At 40.6% G+C, this 15,259-nt stretch overlaps 1 protein-coding gene across 1 annotated transcript in view; it reads left to right on the top strand.

Moving 5' to 3' along the window:
• The window catches only part of AQR (aquarius intron-binding spliceosomal factor), a 47,313-nt gene extending 46,732 nt beyond the window's left edge, over nucleotides 1-581 (top strand). Inside the window, exon 35 of the mRNA XM_088529353.1 lies at nucleotides 59-581. Coding sequence (XP_088385479.1) covers nucleotides 59-304 — 246 coding nt within the window. The 3' untranslated portion in view covers nucleotides 305-581. The remainder of the gene's footprint in view (nucleotides 1-58) is intronic.
• The last annotated feature ends 14,678 nt before the right edge of the window (nucleotides 582-15,259 follow it).

The following is a 15,259-nucleotide window of genomic DNA, read 5'->3' on the forward strand; positions in this document are numbered from 1 at the left end:
TCTTGTTTTAAGACTGAATATATGAGGCTTGTTGTTGTTGTCTCTATTTTTTATCTAGCGTTTACTGCCCCCACCTGCCATGATTGAAGAACCTGAAACCACTCAGACTCAAGAGACAGAAGCAGAAGTTGAAGCACAAGGTATGCAGGAAGATACAGAAGAAGAAAATAAGTCAGGGGAAGAAGTAATAAAGGAAGGAGAATTGAAAGTGGCAGAAGTGGATGAACACCGGACGATGCCAGAACACCCAGGGAGAGACAGTGACAGCGAAGACAGTGAGCCTGAGGATGGGACCGAGAAGTGACTGAAGTGATCTCTGTCCTCTACAGCTTTTGGGAAAAGGGACTGGAAGAGCAGATAGTAACAACGTTGATGTTTTTACATGGACTTTTTAAAATGGTCACCTGTGTAATGTGACCTGTCTTATCTGTCCACCGAATACTTCAGTGGACAAACAAAATATTTGCCAGGTGTTGTACTGAATTCGTGTCAGTTCCAATAATGTGTTCAATGGCCTCAACTGATACATTGTTTCCTCTTCATAATTTCTTTAGTAAAGATGTTTTTATGATAACTTTGAATATTATCACTGAGTCATCCATTCAGCTTTACTGTTTAACTATATTCCATACTGCTTGGGCACTATAGTTTCCCTAATGTTACTGCACTGAAGAATTCCTTCTACAGACCTGGGCTTGCATACGTTGAGGTAGTGCTTTGGGCATAGGCTCAAGGTCAGTAAGGTACCCACGTTCATGTCAGTGCTCGAGTGGGTTAACTTCCACGTGTGCATCTCAAACCGGTGAGGGAAGGGTTTCTCCCTGATTCCTTAAGGGCATCTGCCAACTTTACAGGTGATTCAGGGGTTCAGTGAAACATTACGCAAAAGCAGCAGCCAGACGAACGTCCTGCGGTGCTGGCAAAGGAAAAGCGCGTGGCTTTACAGTACAGCACTTGGGTACTTGCCAGAAGGGTTTTATTGCTAAGTTGACCAAAGAATCATTAACTTACTAGTCTCTTATTAATAAGACTAAAGTTTTTCTTTTTTTTTATTTTTAGTAGAATAAGGAAAAAATGGTTAAAAAAAAAAAGAAAAAAAGAAAAAAAAGTAAGCCAACCTTTGAGAGAGATTTATTATGTATCTGTGTATGTGTGCTGAGATCCCATTTTCTCCCTTCTCCCTACCCTTCTCCCATTCCCAAATTCATTCTCCCCATAGCAGTTACAGGATAGCTCAGGTACAGCAGCTCACTGTACTGGTGTGCAGAGTTCCCTGGCATTTTTTATTCACTGCTGATCTAGCTAAAACCGGAAAATCTGAGCAGAGTGTGTGTTCAACCCTTATGCTGGGAGCAAGGGAGTGCATTGGTTGTTTCCCAATTTTCTGCATATGGAGGGCAAGTAGTGCAAAGCTGAATATTTGGGTGAGAACAGCTTCATGAAATAGCATCACATCTTCAGTCAGGGATAAGTAATACAGGACCTCCAGGCAACATGGGACCCACTCAGCAAAGGGTCATCTTTTCCAGCCTGTTTTCTGAAAATATCAGAGTCTGGCAGTCTTTCACTGTGCTTCAGAATTTTAAGGAAAAAATGGAAACAAATTCTGAAGGTTTTTTTTTTTTTTCCCTAAAATGGCCAATTGAACTAATATTGATAGAATCCCTATTATGACTACGATAAAGCAACTGAAGGTGAAAGCAATGTAACTCCTTCCGTGACTGTGATATAATGCTAACCTATAGCGCGGGTTTAGATACGATCCAGGATCTGAACAGCTTCTGAGAGCTTGATGTGCTTTTACTGTGGTCCGTATGGAGCTTGGAAGCCATTTGGCACTGCAGCCAAGACGGACGGCAAGTGGGTCCAAAAAGAATCGAGAACAAACTTTGCCCCAGGGCAAAGACTAGATAAGCAGGCCCTTTTAATAAACAGCTCTGAAAAATGCAGATAAACTCCTCAAGATAAGGGCGCTGCCTTTTCGTAGCCTACCTCGCACCTGCACTGCCAGTGGATGTGTGTGCTGGGGGTTTGCTGCCCTCGGGAAGCAAGCGGGCGCCTGCCACGGCCGCGGCCCTCGCAGAGGGTCGCTGCAGCTTCGTGGGGCACGAGAAGAAGAGAAATCCTGGAGGAAAAGTACTGTGGTGGGCAGCTGAAGTTAAATTATCCTGACAGAATGCCTTTGCTGACAGGACAAAATAAATCAGTTTTTCATCATTGAAATCACAAATGTGTTTTTAAAAAGACCTACAGGGTATTTTGATCACATATTGGATAAACAAGTTGACATGTAATTCTATTGAAATAAGAATTAGGTAACACTTGGAATCTCCTAGAGCAAATGGACAAAAGTAAATGTCCCCGCCAACAAATGAATCACAGCTTACGGCCATCAAGAAGCAGTGACTTCCACGGAGACGCATGGAGTGGGGTTTCTTTTGCCAAACATGGCAAAAATCCTCCTCCTAGAAACAAATCCGTAGAAAATGAATGTTTTCAGGGGAATTTTGAGGCTGCTTCTCGGCCTTTAGTGCCTCTATTGCTCTGTGTGTGTGTGGTTTTTTGTTTATTTGTTTTTTTACCCTGTGTAGTTTTCTTACAGCACAGTTGCTGCAAAGGATGAGGTGCCATGGTCATGTTTATGTACTATAGTACTAATAAATATGTTTTAGAAGCATACTTCTTAAAACTGCAATTTTATTAGCAGAACTTTCTTGAAAGACTTGATGTTAAGTCCCTATAATTGCCTTTTAGGTGGTTTCTAAAACACACTGTACTCAAGCTTCCAGAATGAAATTTCTCCTTACTAATAGAGGCAAAAGTATGACAAAATTACCACACCACAAACAGTACAACAATAGAGGGAGAAACAATACCACCCACCTCTTATTCTCTTTGACCTGTTTGTAAATACTAGATTTCAGGGGACTACATTCTACTATTGCAACAAGAAAATTACATTTTTTCCTCACTGTTCCCTTAGGCAACAAGGGTAGATTCCTCCTTCTTCACCTTGCACTGGAAGGGCTTTACCAGCTTAATCTGACCTGCACCATGAATAATGTATCAGGTTGCTATTGAGTAAAAATAATTACATTTACTTTCCTTTGTGTTTTTTGCTTTCCTTGAGAAAAGAGCAAGGACAAGTTTGTTTTTGCATCGCGTAATGATATCTTTAATTGTAATACAGAAGCCTATTGCCATATTATCTGGAGAACAAGATAAAAATAAAAGCTGAAGAAGAGTTGTTTCTGCTCCGGTAAGAAACTTCCCAGCGTTCAGGGAAGAACAGTATGGGAATTTTGTATTTGTATAGAAGAAAAGGTAAAGCCAAGTAAGAAGTTGAGCCTTCAGCTGCCAGTTAGGGATCATCTATAGGTGTCAGTGAACCAATGCATATCTTAAGTGCATGTGTGCCTAATGAAATGTAATTTTGTAGATCCAGAGAAGAGCATGAGAGGGGAAGGTAGAAATCCAAATAAGGGTCAGGAATATCTCAGCCTTGGCACTGCTTGCTGGAGATAAAAAGAAGCCGCCCTTACTGCATTTATCAAGTGTGAATTCCTAAACTGCTGCAGCCCATGGAAGAGGAGCCCTGCTACGCATCTGCAGACGCTTCAGCGTCCTGCTCGGCTGGCCTCACATCTCTCGTGTGTCAAGAGCACTTATTTTTAGATGGGCCGGTCACCGGGGACGTAGCGTATCTTAACTACTGTATAGGAAGTAGCCTAGGGACAGGAGAGGTGGAGAGGGACAAGCTCAGTATAGAAGTACTAGAATTCCCTTTCTGACCTGAATCCACAGCAGCAGAGGCTTGCCCTATTTTTGAGAGCGATTTTGGCAGTGCCGATAACGTCGTGTTGAGCAATAGGGTGTTTTCTGAAATGAGGCATAGGCCACGTTTCGCATGCTGAGTCAGAGAGGGGAGCGGGCGCCTGGCGGGTAATCCCCTGCGCTGAGGACACGCGGCACGGCCCGGAACAGGGCTCTCCTGCCCGGCTGCCCGCGTGTGCGTGTGTGTGTGTGTGTGTGTGTGTGCACATCTACGTGGCTTCTACGTACAAATATTGGCTCACTTTCATTACGTTGCTTTTTAATATGAAATTTCTGAAAAGCTATAATGTAGCGATAATGTTTTTGCTTACCAGAATGCTGTGTTGGAAATAATTATTCTGTGACTGACAGAAATTTTTACTGAAAGCAGAGGTCTTTTTGTGATGGTTTTGTGGTTTCATGCAGAACCTAAAATAGAAAGTAGCATATCTATCTAGCGATATCTCACTGTGTATTTGGTCTGGAGTCATTTTCTCTCACCTCTGTGTAGCAAGAAAAATCTACAATGGGGAGTAAAAGGCCAGACTGCAGGGCAGTCTGCTCAATTGGACCTGCCCTTTTTTTTATTGTATTAGAATGTATTTAAACTATTGTAATGAATGTGATTTACAGACACCTCAGGTGATTGGCTATAGAATTTATCAAAAAAAAAAATCAGTGCAATACTTTTCTTAGAAAATCTTGACTCAGCTAAATGTTACCTTTTGTCGGCATTTGATTTTTTTTTTTTAAAAAAAAAGCTTGAGCCCTCACCTTTGGTAGTGCATTTTCCCTTGAATGAACTATATGTTATCAGAAAGTCAAAACAAGCAATAAAATTGAAAGACGCTGTATTCCCAATAGAAAACAAAATTATTTCACAAAATGTTAAAACTTCTGATTTTAGCTGCAATCAGGGCTGAAAGGAAATTTTGCAGTTCGAGATTTTCGCAGAAAATGAAATCTTGGAGCTCTGGCCCACTCTGATCCCATAGGTGTTTGGACACTGAACCCTTCCTGCCCTACCATCTGAGTTCCTACTTTGAAAACTGACCTGGGAACATAGTGAATGAGACACTGCAATCTTAATGAAGCTCAAGCTAAATAAAAATAATCTTCAGTGCCCTGCTTTCCTATCCTGTTACAGAATGAAATAACAGGCCTTTTTTTTCCTTGTTGAGGTTCACCATGTTTCAGGCCCCTGCTGCCTTCCCTCAGGGCTAAGGGCTCCCACACTAGCTCAGATTTTCCTAAGCTCTGTTCTTCAGCTCATCCCTAATGTCCTATGAAGTCATCTAGCTCCCGCTCACACAGATCCTGCAGCACTGGGGTAGCTGTCCTGGATTGCTCCCTACCCCTGCGATGTTCCCCACTGGCGCTCCGTCAACGCACACTGTGTAATGAGACGCGGCACTGCGGACAGCTGCTGCTCTTGACTCATCTCAGCCTTCCTTTAACTCCAAGCTGAAACAATTACCATTGTGAATTTGCAACAAGACTGTAGGAAACACGGTGGCTTGAGTGGTTTAAACTTCGTGTTTTGAAATGTAAGCATTAGTGGAGTGATAAATATTAATACCTGAACATTTTGTGCATCTATGTTATATATAGAAACTTGATTTGCAAGATAATTTCTTACATTTTGAGTCACAAACTTCATTTACTTAATTTTGTCAATTAGCAAGCTGACCTTTTACTTAACACAAAGTACAGCCCAATTCTGGAAATTGCTTTGTTTAAATCAGGCATAAAACATGGTAGGTGTTATTGTAACACATGGAACTATACAGTTCCTTCCTATAGGAATACATGAAAAGCCTTTCAATTAAAAAAATAGGTATTTTGAAAAAAATGACTTATGGTTTGGGGAGATGAATACAATGGAGCAAGGAGTCAATGTAAGTGATTACTGATGCTCCTGCACTGTGACAGGAGCTGTGGAGAAGGCAATCCTTCCTTCTATGTTTCTTAGTTCACCTCACGAAACAGTCCTTCCAGCCTTTGCTAAGAGTGAAAAGTCAACATCTATACTAATCCAGCTCTTTAGAGTTCTCTTCAAAATTGCTTTTTTTTTATTTAAGGAAATACATGGCTATTAGTAACTAGGACCTGAAAGGCACAAAGTGCATTTTTTTCTATCAAGTACTCAGCTTTTTCTAGGGAGAGTAATCACAGGGTAATTTGAGGCCGCTAACTTTTTCTTGGCAAATGATGCCTACTCCTTTACAGAATAACTGTTTATCTATGCGGAGTTTACATCTCTGGCAAGAGAATTCAAACCTCTGCATGGAGCATACTGTAAGGAAACAACTACTTAAAAAGCAATTCCTAATCAGGAGGGTTGGTCATCACCAGATACAAAGATGATGATTGCTGTGTCTCAGAACTTCTCTTTAGATGCATGTAATTTATCTTGCTAAGAATGAAGTCACCATTTGATTCAACCACTGAGCTTGTTTTCATCACATCCTGCCATGTTATCCCAAAGAAACCAGAAAGTTTAGGTAATCAACAGCTCAGCACTTCTAAGTCATTTCTGAGTTTGGGATGTCTCAGCTGCTAGTTTCAGGGTCTGGACAGTAGCATTGTTCCACGAAAAGCAGTCAGCACTGAGTCTGTAAGAGTGGAGAAGGCATCCAAAGCTGGGCACCATGACAAGTGGTGTTAACCCCTTTCCAAGAAGGAAATGGGTTGTTGCTATTGGAGTCTCTTGTCCTGGACTATGGGCTATCTCTGGCGTTTCCCTCGCCACCTTTGATGAAATGTTTTCTCATATGGACACCTGTTTCTACCTTAGGTTGTCTTTCTCCTTTGAGAAGGTTGGGAACTGAGTGTTCACAACTCTCCCCATACTCAGGCAGGCAGAGAAAAGCCCTGTTTCTCAGGCCCAACAGAAAAGCCTAAGTGGGAACCTTGCCCCTAATCCACCTCATTCACTCACCACCACATTCAACTCTTTGTGATTAGGCTAAGTGCAATTTTTCAGACTGCACTTGTAGATTTTGATGTCTACATCCTGTTCCAGTCACAGAAGTCATTTTTACAGATCTTGCTCTAGGTTGCACAGATGACAGGAGACAGTGCTGAACCCTGCACCACCCCTTCCACGTCAGGGACCTAGCAGATAAGGAACAGTTGTTCATAACTATCTTCCTGCTTAATGTGAGAAAAGGCATCAACATATTTGCAATGTTTCTGTTAAAATATGTAGACTGTGAACTTTTCAGATATACTTGTAAAACCTGCTCAAAATAGGCAAGACTAGAGGAAGAAAGACTATATTTTTTCTTACTCTGGCCTGAAGCCAGATTTTGGACAGCTTGAATGTACTGGCAACTGAAGGATGTTTGAAAACAGTTGTAATTTGCTGTTTAACTAGTTTGTTTATGTAAGGCAATCAAAACCTGTGCACTTACTCGCAATATTCCTTCAGTGAGCACATATTTAGAGTAAAGATTAGTCTGTTTTCTAATGAAAGAAAAAATAAACTATTAAGACTGAACACGAAGGGCTGCTCAGTGAAAATGAGATTGAAGGTTTAACGCCAGTATTTTGCTATCTGTAGGATACAGGAGCACTGTACTTGTAAATATCATGATAGGTTATCATGATAACTTGAATTTTCAACCCTAGTATTTATTTAACTCCTTCAATACTGAAAAAAAAAATCTGAATAAAACGCATCACCCGCTCATATGTACTATATTATTGAAAAGAAGGCTGACAAGGTAAACCCTGTGCATTTACCTGCAGCGTAGGGTGTTATATTAGTAAGCTGTTCAAACTGACCAACTGCCTACTAAAATCAGTTTGTGGTTAAGTCTTTCTTTGAGCTAACAAGGTAAGTAGAAAATCACCTAGAACTTCCTATGATGTTTTACTCTGAGGTGATTTAGCCTAGCCAAACTGAATTTTACCAGGATTTTCTGAAGCAGTTATGCAATCTGATTATTAAAAGATGCCTACAAATTGCAGTCACCAAAATTACTTTTTAATTTGGTTCCTCGCTATTTCTCTCACACGCCTGTTCTTGGATGCGTTGCTGGGTGAAGCGCAGGCCCTGGCTGTTGCCTGCAGCCTCTGCCCCGCATGGCACACGTGGCGGCCTCGCGCAGGTGCCCGAGTTTCAGTTATTTCACATTATTTTGGGGCAGTTTGTGATCCCCTCTTAGTGAAGGTGTGCAGGAGGTGGTGTACGGGTAGCTGGGGCAAGCAGGGTGGGCCTTCGTCTCAAGGCCTTCGTCTCCCACCAGCCAGGGCCGCCTCAGGGGCAGCCCACGCAACGCCCCTGCGCACAGCATTTTAATGTCTCGTTTTTTACCGTAGTTTTTACACATAGACACTAAAAGAGGAAGCCTGGGCATCTGAACGGACATAGCGTGACGCGCTAACGGTAAGGCTGCTGCTGACTCACATGAGTTATTAGGATGAATATTAGTATGAAACCTGTTTAACTCAGTAATATTCTGGCACCCACAGTGATAGCTCATTAGGCTTGATGCCTTTTACCCCTCTGTTACTTCCCTTTATTTCTACTTGATGTTTAACAACTTTGCCATGTCATGTTTATGGCTGGTTAACAGCGTTCCCTGAATCCTTTGAGAGCCGAAACAAACACAGTAAGCTAAACATAAATCTTACATTTTATAAGGATGTCCTTAGGTATCTGAGTTGTCTGTATTTTCATAATGAAATCCAGATAACTAAGTATATCAAGTGAAACATCCAGTGTTTTAAGGACAGTTTATGTTTTCATTTTTTTTCACTTTTCTTGATTTATTTAGGTGAATTCTCTGTCAAGCAGCTTTTGAGAAGAGTAGCAACAGTAACTTCCTAGCAAAAGGTATTAGTTAAAGGTATTTAGTTAAAAACATGTTTGTAATTCCTGTATCATAAATTGCACCACAGTTGTACCTTTTGAATTATTTCAGGACAATTGCCAAGAATATATGCCTGCTCTTAAAACCTACAAGTGTTTTGACACTTAACTGATTTTTAATATTGTATATCATCGCTCAAATAAGTCATTGTTTTCAGTCAAACTGCATATAGAATGAAAGATAGTCACTGTATAGGGATATTCAAAGTATAGTTTTTTATTAATAAGTGAATGACACTGGAAAGCAGAAGATTGAGGTTTAACTCTTGGCATTGTGGAAGCTTGTGATGGTTATGTCAAAACAAACGAGCTGTGAATTTCAATACATGTTTATTCATTTAAAGCAAGGATAGGTACATCTTTTATATGTAGGCATGTCCACGACCCTCTCTGTCTTGTTCTTCATGCATGTCTCTCTATATGTCCAGTTTGTATTCATAAGCACAGTAATCCAAATAAGAAATGGTACTAATTTCCAGAGAAAAGCTGACATGAAGTTTGAGACTTCCATATTTAGAATGAAATCCCTTTCTTTTAGTCCTGACTTGGACTTGTAGGAAATGCTAATTTTAGCTTCAGCTTTTAAATCCCCAATGAATTAAAATTTGAAATGAGCAAACAATGCATCCAATGACACTGAACTTCGAAAATAATTAATAGGTGCTGAAGGTGGTTAAAGAATTTTAGTGTTTAACATTTAGGGTCTTTGCTAGAGCCATCCCTAGGTCACTATAGGGTTTCTGAAGCAGTAATTCTGATCTTTTGCCTCTTATACTTTTGGCATGTACAAATGGAGGCTTTTTTTTTCTCCAGAAGAACAACAACTATGAGGAAGTCTGTATACTCTCTCCGAGAGAGAATAGATCATAACTAGTAGCCCTTGGACGCCTCACAAGACTAGCAATAAATACCAATGTTTTGGACTGTGCTGTGCACTTTCATATTTATAGAAATATGAAATTTCATTTTCCCAGACTGCTCAAAGAATGAACAAAGCAGAAATAAAATGCTCTGGCAACTCGCAACTGATCTCAGTCTTTGGGGAGATAACTGTTAACAGTCTTGTGATAGCTTGTTGGATCTGTTAAAAAAGAGCATATTGTCTCTAAAGCTTAGCAGGACTAAGTGATGATGAAAAGGACATGAAGATACATAAATTCAATCAAGCTGGTTCTCTTTGTGTGCAACCTGTTTGTCACTAAGATGGGAGGAAAGGCAGGAGTGACTTCATTAGGTTGCTTGTTGACAACATGGGAAGTTCCGTAACTTTATGGGCTAGCCATAATCTGGGCCTCAGGATTTTCTTAACACACCATGTTGTATTGCAAACATTCATTATGTTCTTTATCTACAGTCATATTTTCTCATGCATTAAAGGCACATTGCAGCTTATCTCTCTCGAGCTACGTGAAGTATATGCACCCAAGCCATTCTAGGCTAGCAGACTTCTCATTAAAGGGGATCTCATATTCCCCTTTTGCTTATAAGGAGGTGCACGTGACCTGGGATTCACACTCTTAGTTGGAAATGACTTTTCTTGGCTGCAATTTCTATTTTTCTCGCCAAGATATAGCTTTTAAAGCAATGCCATATATACCTATTTATACATATATTAAATATATGTATGTTTATCACTTACAGTTAACTCTTCTGTGTCACTAGGTTTGAGATGACGGACTGCAACTGCATCGTGTGGGGATTCTTTTGGTTCATTGTGCTGGTGTTTCTGGGCTGGCCCATAAGCATAGCCTTGTGTTCCCTCTACGGATTCCTTTCTCCTCTGGCTACTTTGATCGGACTGGATTCGTTCAGTGAGGCGCTGCTGAAGGGAGCGAGTTTGGGGAGGCAGTGCGCTCAGAACGCGCACAATGGCAAACCCCTGTGCTGAGCCGCGAGGCCCTCCCGCGCCCGGCAGGCCTTCTGCTGGGTGCTGCCACTTTTCACTCTTTACTCTGTTCATCTTACGTGTTCTCCATTCTAAACAAGCTATTCTTAGTTTACAACTGTGTACATTTTATTTGAAGTTGTCTGTAAGAAAACTTAATAATCTAGCCGTTTCTCTTCTACAATAGGCAATAAAAGTTCGGGGTACTGTTTTGAAAATAAGTAATGATACCAAATATTTGGAGACACTAACTAAGTATGTACCAGGAACCGAGCTCTCTGTCAAACCTAGTTAAATAGTTGAAAATCCTGCCTCAGAGGTAGAATGCACCTAACATGTCTGATTAGGTCACTTGAGAGGGTAGATTCTGAACTGGGTTGTTATTTTTGTGAATATTTTAATCTACACTGTATTCAGTAATAAGAGAAATTTTGATCTGATGGACTTGCAGTATGTATTTCTCTGTGGTCACATTTCGGTGCTTGTTTAGTTTATTTCCTTTCTAATAGACATTAGAGCTCTTTTGCATTACCATTTTATTTTGTGTATATTTTCTTTGAAAGTAATTTTTTCAGCAGAGCAACTTTGCTCGTAGGGGTTCAACTGTATTAAATAAATAAACTACTTCTGTGAACATTCTAATTGAAATGTCTTCTACTTTGTTCTTTGTTTGATTTATATTTTATTTTATGATACACTGAACAGCAAGCATTGTCTAACCATTTACTTGTAATGCTCTGGGTTTCTAAGAAAGCCTTTGGGCTTCTGGTGCATCTCCAGAAAAAAAATATTTTTACTTTTATGGCCTGTGTTTGCTGTCTATGTATTCTCACATTTTTATTACAGTGAACAATTACATGAAAAATCAGACTAGCAGTTTATTTGTTCTTGCTTCAAAAGACATTGCTTAGCTTACAGTGACAAGCTGACAAGGTAAAAGTTAGCTGTATACTTTTCTGTTGTTCCAGAAATGGTGTCGAAATGATCAGGCCTACTTTAAAGGGGCTTAAGTGATTGAGAGGCAATTGTGGTTAGATGGACCAATACTCCAATGCCATGTTGATTTACCAAGAAAATAAAGAAGTTGTTCCCTTGAAAATCAGAAACCCTTCAAAGCGGTGTCTATCACGGCTTTCTAGAGGGTGCCCTAAGATACACACGAACTCGCTGAAAACAAGAGAAGTCCATAGGTAGTTGCGCATGGGCCAGAGGGACAACCTTTGGTCAGAGGACAGCTCCTCCAAGGCACCCTGTGAGCTTAATCCTTCGTTTTGGGTAGGCGTGTCTTTTCAGTTATTTGTAGTATAAAAGTGAACAACACTATTATTGTTATTTATTTGTAGAGTACTGATGCCTTAAAATTTGTCAACATTAAATGTCATCTGAGAGACCCACTGCAAGAACTGCTTTTCCTTTATTACTTACTCTCGGGTGTTTATCATTTCACCAGTTTGTCACTGCAATAATATATTCAGTCTGGATAATAGAAGGAAGTTTCTCCCAGTTTAGCAGTGAGATACTGGAACAGAGTTGACACAATGGAGTCAAGTGCCTAACTATTTTTGACTAGGGTTTTTATTAGTTCCTGAGAAGGGTAAATAATATGACATGGACCTCTGCAGTAGCTGGGGACTGTACTTGATAACCTAAGAGACCTCCCCTACCTTGCCAAAAATGTAACCATATGGTCACGTAGTCTCTACCTCAGGTTGGATATTCTGAAAAAGTTTCAGACAAAAATATTCAGCCATTTTTAGGGGAACTAAGTGATTTTCCCTGTGAAAACAGGGAGGTTGTTCTCCCTTTGCTTGCAGTGTTCTGTCCAAAGCAAATGAAGAAATTTCCTCACTTAATTGTAGACTAGAAATTGACTGAATGTGGGAGTGGAAATCAAACTGTTTGGGTGCGGAGATGGCCCAAGAAGGGTCAGCAGTTATTTTCAGCAGAGCAATGGAGTCTGGAAGAGGACCGAAACTGGGAGACTCAAGAAGCATTGGCAAGACTAGGTGAAGGAGCTGCATTTGAAGACAGGTAGGTAAGAATAATGGATGTGGGATGGATCGTGTTGGGATGGTAGAAAGAAGTGGTTAGAAGAGATGCAGAACATACATACGCCCAGGAGTGACTACTCATCTGCAATGTGTGTTCAGAAACCTTTGACTCCTGTGATGCAGGCAGTGGTGAATGTAAAGGTTCCAGCACTGCTGGGGAAAGAGAGTGGCATTATGATGCCATATGATGTCAATTCTGATTTTTCTTTGGAAGCCCTGAAACCTTTGTGCAAATTCAGTTCAGTAAAAGAATATTATGCTTGCAAAGTCAAACACCCTAAGTCAGGAATCAGCTCTTATGGCTACTGAAGAAATAAAAGTTAAATGACTGCTGGTGTTTTTTTCAGCAGGGGTCTTGGCCTCATTCTGGGTACTACAGAGACATGCTCTGGGCATGGTGTGGGATATGGGATATGATGAGAACACTCCTGTTTCTTCATTTATTTTAGAAGCTGGATGGTGTCAGGCCTGGCTGAATCCTAAGGGATGGGGAGATGAACGCAGTAACAGAGCTGGCAGAGTAGGGGCCTCGCAGCCAGGGTCCACTCCTGCAGCATCTGACCAAGGTGAGCAGTGCAGCACCGAAGTGGTGGCCAGATTCAACCAAGCATCCAAACTGTTGTTCATGGTGAAGAGGTCTGAGGTAAAGACAGGAGGTCAACCTGCAGATCAGGACCAGGTCTGGTGAGGGTAGACAGGGTCAGACCCAGCCCATTGATCGCCAGGAGGTAATGGCAAAACAGCTAGGTCCAAGGTTAAGCCAGCCAGTCAGTCTGTGAGACCAGATTGCCAGGGCCTGTGGTCAGGCAAAGCTGGAGGCCAGGATTGCTGTAGTGTCACCAGGGCAGGTGCTGATGGCCCAGGGCTGAGCTCAAATGGGGACCTGGGCCATGGACAAGGCTGGGGAGGATAGAGGAGCAGTTGAAGCTGCTCAGGGCCAATAAGAGCTAGTGCCCCCAGGGCCCTGACAGCTCCTGGATAAAGCAGAAGCTAGCTGAAAAGTACAGTAGCTTTTTTCCTGGGTAAGGCTGACATTTTCTCTAAAAAACAAAATCTAGTAGTTACAGATAATGCTGAAGTTTTTCTGTGGGGCCACCTAATGCGTGTGTGCTTTCTTGCCTGAGACACTTGCATAAATGCTGAGCACTGCAAGTGATGGCCAGGGAACTGTGCTTTGAACATACAAAGAAGTGATATTAAGGCTAAGAAATGTGAAATATTTAAATTTGGCACTTCAAGTTAACTGATACTTTGGATTTTAACATCCTCAGATTGATTCCAGAGGTTCTCTAATATGGCCATTTATATATTATTGAATTGAATGATAATTCAATTTCACATAGCCTTTGTGAAGTTCTGTAGTGAAGAATGGTATGGCAAAGTGCCATAAAAAGAGGAACAGATATAGAAACAGCCCCAAAAGCCTGTAATTTCCCTCTTTTGGCATAAGCATTAATCATGAGACTGCAGTAAGATATTCAGTCTGGTGTACTTCTGGCCGTAATTGTGCTTCTATCAGTTGCTGTAACCTGGTGGATGGTCACAGCTTAGAAATGTCCCTAACTTGGTGCTGGGATGTCGGATATGTGTTCATACCCACATGGGCAGAGAAAAGGAGAGCGGTAAACTAGCATAACAAAAAATAAATAAATATTTTAAATAAAATTGGTCACTGCTTTTTTATTGTTGTTATTATTATTACGTTTGTTTGTTTCTTTCAATCAGGAGAACAACATAGGGCTTAAGCCTTCAGCAAGTGGTTTTGAGGGTGAGAATTTAGAGTAGTAGGAAAAAGCATTTAAGCCTTGGAGCGGAATGGCATTTCAGAAAGACCCTTGTCCTCAGTAGGCCTCATGTGGCTAATTCAAGCATCACTTCCTGCTGAGCTGGATGGTGTTACATAGGAGAAGTTGAATGTTTTGGAGAATAGCTTTTTTTTTTTTTTTTTTTTTTAAAAAATTGAATGTTTTGGAGAAAACACAATGCCGATTGTCGTCTTTTTTTTTTTTTTTTTTGGACCTTGTTTTCTGAAAATTTAACTTCCTCTGTGTTTTATCGCTGAACTCAAGCACAATGATAGCTTGTGCTTGTAGACGGTAGATTCTGCAATGATAGGATGTGGACCAAAAAGCTAAAATTTGGGCAGTGGATTCAACATTCATCTAAAATGAATGCTAATATAAAAGGTGGAAATATTAGATTCATATTGACCACAGTATGTGTTCTGAATAAGAAAAAAGAAAGAAGAAGAACTGCATCCAGAGTCAAACCATAAAAAGCTAGTATGTGGGTCCTGTGATGCACTGCCTTTAGGCAGCCTTCAAAGTCCTGGAACAAAAGAATATTTTTATTTGACCTATTCAACACAAACAGAATTATTTGGATATTTTCTTTCCCCCATCTTGTATAATTCCACAAAGATCAAAGAGAATTGAAACGCACTTCTGAAAAAATGACACTTTAGTTGAAAGCTACTTGAAATATCTGTCTGTGGTAACTTTGTCTGCATATAAATAAGCTTTTTGAAAACAATGTTATAATTAGTTGGCTGTCTCAATCATAATAGAATAGACGTTACTGACTTCCAACAGCAATTGTACTAACTGCTAAAATGCAGTGTGAAATGTACAG

Source organism: Tinamus guttatus, unplaced genomic scaffold (genome assembly GCF_059628265.1).
Source record: "Tinamus guttatus ecotype Peru unplaced genomic scaffold, ASM5962826v1 Tinamus_guttatus_pri_ptg000327l, whole genome shotgun sequence".
In the NCBI taxonomy this organism is placed as follows: domain Eukaryota; kingdom Metazoa; phylum Chordata; class Aves; order Tinamiformes; family Tinamidae; genus Tinamus; species Tinamus guttatus.